This window comes from Trichosurus vulpecula, chromosome 4 (genome assembly GCF_011100635.1).
Source record: "Trichosurus vulpecula isolate mTriVul1 chromosome 4, mTriVul1.pri, whole genome shotgun sequence".
NCBI lineage: Eukaryota > Metazoa > Chordata > Mammalia > Diprotodontia > Phalangeridae > Trichosurus > Trichosurus vulpecula.
Window position 1 is genome coordinate 157,955,038 of NC_050576.1, and position 8,750 is coordinate 157,963,787.

At 41.8% G+C, this 8,750-nt stretch overlaps 1 protein-coding gene across 1 annotated transcript; it reads left to right on the forward strand.

Moving 5' to 3' along the window:
- The first annotated feature begins 223 nt into the window (after positions 1-223).
- Positions 224-1,177, forward strand: LOC118846878 (olfactory receptor 6N2). The gene has a single exon (XM_036755565.1). The coding sequence runs from the start codon at positions 224-226 to the stop codon at positions 1,175-1,177; it is 954 nt and encodes a 317-aa protein (XP_036611460.1).
- The last annotated feature ends 7,573 nt before the right edge of the window (positions 1,178-8,750 follow it).

Consider the following 8,750-nt stretch of genomic DNA (forward strand, 5'->3'; position numbering starts at 1 on the left):
TAGTCCATTAGCAAAGTTCATATAATACATCCAAGAGGGTAATTGTAATTTCATGGTAGGACATAGTAGACTACTGAGGTGCACACTGGGGAAGGCCAAAGAGTGATTTGATAACAGAGTGAGAGAAAATCACAGAAGACTTTCCAGAAAAGGGTTGTTTGCTTATCACTGTCAACTCAAGGTCTTCCTCATTCATTCTCTTCATTACAGATCCTAGCTCTCCATGGAACAGTACAACCATACAACAGTTACTGAGTTTATTCTCCTTGGCTTCCCTAATGTGGATGACATCCAGATTTGGCTCTTTGCCTTGTTGTTGCTTGCCTACCTCTTCACTATTTTTGGCAACTTGCTCATTTTCCTGGTCATCCGACTTGACTCTGCCCTCCACACACCCATGTATCACTTTGTCAGTGTCCTTTCCTTCTTGGAGCTATGGTATACAGCCACCACAATCCCCAAGATGCTGGCCAACTTACTTAGTGAGACAAAGACCATTTCCTTTGTAGGCTGCCTATTGCAGACCTACTTCTTCCATTCCCTAGGGGCCTCTGAATGTTACCTCCTTACAGCCATGGCCTATGACAGGTACCTGGCTATCTGCAGGCCCCTTCACTACCCAGCAATCATGACTCCAGCACTATGTGCCAAGATGGCTGCAAGTTGTTGGACTTGTGGCTTCCTATGCCCCATCTCTGAAGTCATCCTGGTCTCCAGACTGCCATTCTGTGGCTACAATGAGATCCAACACATCTTCTGTGACTTTCCACCCCTGCTGAGTCTGGCTTGCAAGGACACATCCACCAATGTTCTGGTGGACTTTGCCATCAATACCTTTATTATCATTATCACCTTCCTTTTCATCATGGCATCCTATGGGCGGATCATTGGGGCTGTCCTGAAGATCAAGACAGCATCAGGGCGGAAGAAGGCCTTCTCTACCTGTGCCTCCCACCTCATAGTGGTTCTAATTTTTTTTGGCAGCATCATCTTTATGTATGTACGATTGAAGAAAAGCTACTCACTGACACTTGACCGGACCTTGGCTGTTGTCTACTCTGTGCTCACACCACTGGTCAATCCTATAATATATAGCCTCCGCAACAAAGAGATCACAAAAGCCATTAAGAGGACCATCATCCAGCAGGGGACACTGGCCAGCCTTATCCACCACTAGCTTCCATTACTGATCTCATCTTGGCCTGGTCCTTGGATCATGTCCTCCCCGCTCCCACTCACTGCTGACCTCATCCAGATCCCACCCACACATGGCCTCATTTATCAGTAGCCACCCCTAGTGTTCTAGGCCTCTGGTTTCCAGTATGTATCTCTTGACTTCAGAGTAGATCGCACCTGAGATCTTATGGATCCGTAGTCAGCTACTACTTGAACTAGCCAAACCACCTGAAATTTTATCTATGTAGCTAAATTCCAGACAATGTTCACGCACACTAGAAAAGTACATTCTCTTTTGTGGAACTGCTAAAATTAAGAAATTTGTGGGGCCAGACGTGTGACCCACTATTGAAAAACTTGGATTCCTCTGCCATGAGCTCATTCACTAGCAGCAAGGCCCATAACTGACTATTCCTAGGTTCCAGTCCTTTTTCCTTTGCCCTCTCACACTACCCTTGCTGTGGAGGATGATGCGGATTCAAGTCTAAAGTAGTTTCCCTGACTTTTGCAGCCCAATACTGGTGACATATCTTAAATAAGCTAGAAAAAATAGATTCTATTCCTTTGATTCACATATCACTGCTGTGATTTCTGAAAATTTCTCGATGTCCCAGGCACCATTTTCAATGGTCAAATAAACATAAACATTTGAGTATATTGTGGCATCCTTATATCTTTCTCTGTATTATGTTTTCCTCCTGCCCATCATCCCTTATTCCCTCTCTTTGTCTCTGTCTGTCTGTATTTTTCTCTCTCCCCCTCCCCCTCATCTTCCTGTTTTTGTTCCCCCACATGAAATAGACAGCTCTGTTATTATCCCTCTATTTCTATCACTGTCTTTTGGGGCTTTTTTGCTCCTGTCTTTGTCTCTTTCACCATCTTGCTGTCTTCAACTCTCTTTCTAACCGTAACTTTGAATGACTTTTTTTAACTTCTGCCTTGCAGCCAGACAAGGGGAGCAAACCATGCTGCTATACATGTACAACCCCCTGAAACTGATGCACTGAAAGAAAATCTTTCAGGGTGGTACTTGTTACAGCTTGGCTCTTAACTCTCTTGGTGACTTGTGGAAGGGTCATATTGAGTGCCAGGAACTCAGTTTTCTCTTATGTGGCTGAGCATAAAGTGCTACTCTAGCTTTTTTCTTAAATGCCACATGTGAAAAGGTAATACCCTCCCACCTCTCCTTTCCCCGATCTATTTTGAGGAATTATTGAATTAGAGATACCATGCAGCTTCATCTTTATAAACCTAAGACCCATATAAACCCATAGGGGAATCCCCATGCTATGACACAGTCACCCAGAAAGAATTATTTTATTATGAAACAGTGTTGTGGGTGTCACATGTCGTTGGGGAGTGATTCACACATAGACTTCTGGGAAAGAGACAGGGAGTCTGGCAGAAACTCGAAATAAAAAAAAAATCATAAACGGCATCTCTGCAGGCCAAGGATGGTTGCTAACATGAATAACCAGACTAGGACAGGGCTGGCATAGCTTAACTGCTGCTCTAAATCTCTGCCCAACTAAAAAGCAGACTTGGATGGGAACTGTAATATTTTTGATACCATTCAGGGGCTCTCAATTTTTCTACCATTTTGTATATTCAATTTAATCCAATAAATATTCATTAAGGATCCTATGCATGCAGAACATGGGGTTCTGGGGATTTTGTACCTGTGTATCCTTGAGTAACTTCCTTAGTCTGCCATTGGCTTCATGGTATTTATCTCCCTCATCTCCACATGACCCCATGCACTTCCCTTTCACCTTCATGCCCCCTTACCTGCATCTGGGTCAAAAGATCTATGAGCATGGAGCTACAAGTGGAGTTGGTCAGTATCTTGTCCACACAGTCTGATCTCTGTTGTCCAGGACCAGGTACTGGAAGAGAAGCTAGGGTTAGATAAAGCACAATCTCTACTCTCACAGAGCTTATAGTTTAGTATATGGAAAGACCACATATGGTTGCAAATGTGTATTCATTCCTTTATATTTAATGAATCCTTTAAAGAATAACACTTGGCTGAGACCTGAGAAAAGCATGGTTTCCAGGGATAAGGAGGTTAGAGTCCCCCTAAGCCCTGCACTGATCAGGTCACATCTGAAGTACTGTGTGTAGTTCTGGGCACCAAAGTTTGAGAAGGATGGAGATGCAGAGCAACCAGAGGAGATCAAATGATTAAGTATCTTGAGTTCATGTCGTATGAAGACTAGTTCAAGAACCTAGAGATGTTTATCCTAGAGAGCAGAAGATTCAGGGGTTGGGGGGCAAATATGCTGACTGTCTTCAAGTGTTTGAAGGTCTTGTATGTGAAAGAGGAATTTCATTTGTAGTTTGACCACAAAGAGAAGAACAAGGGAAAAACTGGTGGAAACTGCCATTTGACAGGCTTAATTGTCAAGGAAAAAAAAACATCCAAGTAAATAGAGCTATCCCAAAACATAATGGCCTTCCTAGAGAGATGATGGTTTCTATTCCTAAGAAGTCTTCAGGCAGAGAATATAACAATAATAATGGTACTAACAGCTAACATATAGTGCCTACTATGTGCCAAAAACTGTGCTAAATCCTTTAAAATCTTGTTTCATTTAATTCTCACAATAACTCTGGGTGGTAGGCTATTCATATGTTAAAAATGAGAAAAGTGAGGCAAATAGAAGTTACATGATTTGCCCATGGTCACACAGCTAGTATGTAAGATAAGTGATAAGGAAGAGTTGAGAATGGCATGACACTTGTCTTGAGATATTGGGGGACTGGGATGAAGGTGGTGCCCTTGCCAGTACTGGGGAAGGTAAGAGGAAGGGAAGTTTTTCAAGGAAATAAAATGAGTTAGTCAGTCAGTAAACATTTATTAAGCACCTACTATATGCCAAGCACAGTGCTAAGTTCTAGGGATATATTAAAAAGGCAAAAGATAGTCCCTGCACTTAAGGAACAACTCACAGTCTAATGAGGGAGACAACACATAAACAACTACTAACAAACAAAATATATGCAACATAAAGTAGTTATTAATCAATAGAAGGAAGGCACTAGAATCAAAGGGAAATGGGAAAGGCTTTCTGTAGAATGCAGGATTTTAGCTGGGACCTGAAGAAATCCAGGAAAGTAAGGAGGAGGAGATGAGGAAGGAGAGGCATGAGGGATAATGAGTCCTAATTCCCAGAGTTGGGAGATAGAGTACCTCGTTTAAGGAACAGCAAAGAGGTCAGTGACATTGGGTAGAACAGTATGTGGTTGGGAGAGAGCATAAGGTGTAAGAAGACTGGGAAAGTGTGCGTGGAGGGGAGAAGATTTTACAGGGCTTTGAACATCAAGGGATTTTCTATTTGATCTTGGAAGTGATAGGAAACCAGTAAAGTTTATTGAATAAGAGGTATCATAGTCAGACTTTTTCTTTAGGAAGCTTGATTTGACAACTGAATAGAGGACAGATTGGAATGAAGAAAGACATGCTAGGAAAACCAATCAGTAAGCTATTGTAATAATCCAGACATGAGGTGATAAGAGCTTGTGCCAGGGTGGTGGCGTTGGTAGGGGAGGGGCCAAATACAAGAGATTATTATGAAAGTGAACTTGGCAAGTTTGGGCAATAAATTGGATATGGAGGGTGGTGGTGAGAGAAAGTGGGGAGTCATGGTTTTGAATCTGGGTGACCAGGAGGGTGATGGTACTGTCAATAGTAATAAGGAAGTTAGGAAGAAGGGAAGATTTAGGGGGTCAGCTAATGAGTTAATTATTAGATATGTTAAATTTAAGATGTCTATCAAACATCCCAGTTTGAGATGTCCAATAGGCAGTGAGAGATGTAAGACTAGAAGTCATTAGAGAGGCAAGGGTGGGATAAGTAGATTCAAGAATTATCAGCATAGAGATGATAATTGAATGTATAAGAGCTGATGAGATCAAGAAGAGAACTCAAGACAGGTCCTGTTGGAATGGTCACAGTTATAGAGTGGATGAAGATTCAGCAAAGGAACTTTAGAAGGTGTATTCAGGAAGACAAAAGGAGAAATGAGAGAGTGGTGTCATGAAAGCACAGAGAGAAGAGAGTATTATGGAAAAGAAGATGATAAACAGTGCCAAAGGCTGCAGAGAAGTCAAGAAGGATGAGGATAAAGAAAAATCATTAAGTTTGTCAATTAAATCATTGCTAGTAATTTTGGAGAGAGAGGTTTCACTTGAATGAAGTCAGAAATCAGACTGAAGAGAGTTAAAAATAGTAAGAGGAAAGGAAAAGGAGATACCTATTGAAGATGACCTCAAGGAGTTTAGCATCCGAAGGGAAGACATATGGGACAACAGATAGCAAGGATGGATGGATCAAATGAAGGTTTTGTGGAGGTTAAGGGAGAAATGGACATTCCTTTAGACAGTAAGGAAACATTCAATAGACAAGGAGAGATTGAAGAGAAATGAGAGAGTGGAGATGAGAATGGGGGAAAATCTATTGAAGAAGACAGGATGGAATGGCATCACCAGTGCAGGTAGAGTAGTTTGCCTTGACAAGAGAAAAGACCACCTCATTATGAGGGAAGAAGAGAGAGAGAGAGAGGGAGAGGAGAGAGAGAGAGAGGGAGAGAAGAGAGAGAGAGAGGGAGAGAGGTGAGAGAGGGAGGGAGAGAGAGAGAGAGAGAGAGAGGAGGGGGGATGGAGATAGTGACATAGGGCATTTGAATAATATGAGTTGAGGAGGAGGGGAAAAGAGGAAGCTCTCAGATGATGGCCTCGATTTTTAGTGAAATATGAAGTCAGGGTGTCACCTGAGAGGGTGGGGAGAAGGAAAGCTATGGAAGGTTTGAGGAGGGATGAAAAGGTTTGGAAGAGCAGCTGTGGTGAGTGGAATAGTGAGTTATTTAGGGAGGTATAAAAGGATTACTTTGAAACAGTGAGGGCCCATTGAGATTATAATAACTTTGTAGTGGATCCAGTTAGCATGGTTTTCTGATTTTCCCTGGCTCCATCTGGCAACATATAAATAGGAGTGAAGGCAGTGGTGTTCTTTTTCAGACATATTGAATTTGAAATGCTTATCTAAAAGGTGGTTGGTGTAGGACTGAAGCTCCAGAGAGAGACAAGGGGTGGGATATTGTAATATCAATTAAGTTGGGACTTTCTTACCAGTTTAAAATGATTAAGTGTCTTTGATTGAGTCTTACTAGGTGCTAAGCCCCAGGCCCAAACCCCTATTAGGTGCTAAGCCTTAGTGGGTGTGAATTGGTAACTAAGGTGGGGCTCCAGGTGGGGCCAATGAAGGGAGGTCTGATTATATCTTCTCTCCAAAGTAGGCCCAAAACCCCTAGCTGTTAGGTGCTAAGTCAATGTGGGCGTGAAGCCCTTAATGTCCTAGGGGGAGGTGCTAACTCCAGAACCAATAGTAAGTGCTTAAGTTCTGGTTGCTCAGATGACGTTTGATGACTGCTAAAGAGTACATAAAAAGGGAAGACAGAGCTATTTGCTCAGGCCTCTCACTCTTGGCTGCACTGATTATGGAGATTCTGGGCAGCTGTAATTAAGAGCCCTCCAGCTGAGCTCAGATGTTGATGCTTTTTTGGTAATTATGAATTATATTTGGTCTGTTTGTAATTTGTTTGTATTTGCTCTGAAGTTCAGGGTGCTGGCTTTTTCCCTTGAACTAAGTGAATGATATTTGTATGTTGGATTAAAGTAAGATTGTTAACCCCTTAACATTGCTTTCCTTAGTAAAGCAGATCAAAAGAACTTGGGCTTGCAGCGTTCTGTGAGCTGGTTGTTGTTGGTTTTACACCCCCACAGCAGCTGCAGCTGATTGTTGAAACAGATATATAGATCTGGGAGTCATTTGTATATAGATAATAATTAAACCCATAGAAGCTCATAAGATCACCAAATGAGGTAACATAAGGTGGGAGTTCTTAATCTAGAGTCTGTGGAGTGTGTTTGTTTTGTTTTTTTGATAAAAAATTATATGTGTATTTCAATATAATTTACTTCCCTGTTAAGCCTCTATTTTATTTTTTTGCACTTTTATCAGTGAGTCAACAAGCATCTATTAAGCACCTATTATGTGCCAGATACTGAGCTAAGTACCAGGGATACAAAAAGAGCAAAAGATAGTCCCTGCTCTCAAGGGAGAGCCTAATGGGGCAGACACCATACAAATAGCTATGTATAAAGAAGATAAATTCATAATGCATACATGTATGTGTGTATACATATACACATATGTTTATATATGTAGCACATATTATATTTTTATACAAGCTACATTGGAGATAATCAATAGAGGGAAAGTACTAACGTTAACTGGGATTGGAAATGTTATTCTTAGGCAGGGTCCATAGGTTTCATTAGACTATCAAAAGGGTCCATGACACATAAAAAAGATTAAGAACCCCCCTAATGTGGAGGAGTAAGAGAAAAGGTTCCAGGACAGAAACTTGGGGGACATCCATAGTAAAGGTCTGAACTTTCACTTGAAGAAAAAGAAACCTAGTATTTCTAGAGAGGTAAATTTCCCTTCTCTCTAGTGATCTGTTTAGGGCACTAGCCTAATAGTAAGTCCTGGATGGCATGGAATCACCTTGGAAAGAAGGAGGGGTAGGGAGGGAATAAGCATTTATATAGTATTTATTATGCACTAGGCAGTGGCACTTTATAAAATATTCTTTCTCCACGTATTGATCGTCACAACAACTTTGGAAAGAAAGTGCTGTTATTATCTCCTTTTTACAGTTGAAGAAACTGAGGCAGACTTCTCCAGGGCCAGAGAACTAGAAAGTGTCTGAGGGCAGATTTAAACTCAAGTCTTCCAAACCCCAGGCCCAGGACTCTATCCACTGCACCACTGAGCTGACTTGGTATTGCAGGGGAGATCACTCTACACAATCAAGTGAGACTCACCTTCTCCTCTAGCAACTTATGTGGGCCTTATAATACCACCCTAAAGGCTCAGATTTTCTCCCAGAGGGATGAACTTGATATTGCTGTCAAGGTGATACCCTTCCAATCAGATCTACAGTGTTCAAGTAACTACTGTAGAGATGGAAGGCAAAGTTCAGGTTTTCTTCCTTGATACTACAACTCAATCCTTTGCAGCTCCTCTGGTTTCTAGGCCACACACTTTGTCCTCTTTTCTCCAGGAAGCTGACACTATACATGTATTATTCACACTTCTCTAGAAGCCTGGGTCCTGAAAATCTCCAAGAATTTAACATCGTCTGGGAAATCCCTTCTTATCTGTCCAGTAGTCTGGACTATGTGGCCCCACTCTTACCTGGGGCCATGTAGTTGAAAGATCTCACTGTTGCTGCTTCTGGTCATCTCTAGGATTGAATGGGTAAACACACAAGCAAATAATATCCTTCTGACCTAGCCCATTTAAGACCAACATTAGATACTCATGCAGAGAAGTTTGTGTGGGTAGATGAGCTTCCACATCCCCCCTGCATCCAGGTCCACCTTTAGAGAGAACTGTGGTTCTCTCTACAGCTATTCTCCGGAGTCCTATAAACTGACACTCCTCTTGAAAACTCCAATACACAAACAGAGGTTGCCACAATCCGTCAGAGTCTGAGACAATGAAA

What these genes read in the sequence shown, in the direction of transcription:
- LOC118846878 (XM_036755565.1), top strand. Translation starts at nt 224, where the DNA reads ATGGAACAGTACAACCATACAACAGTTACTGAGTTTATTCTCCTTGGC.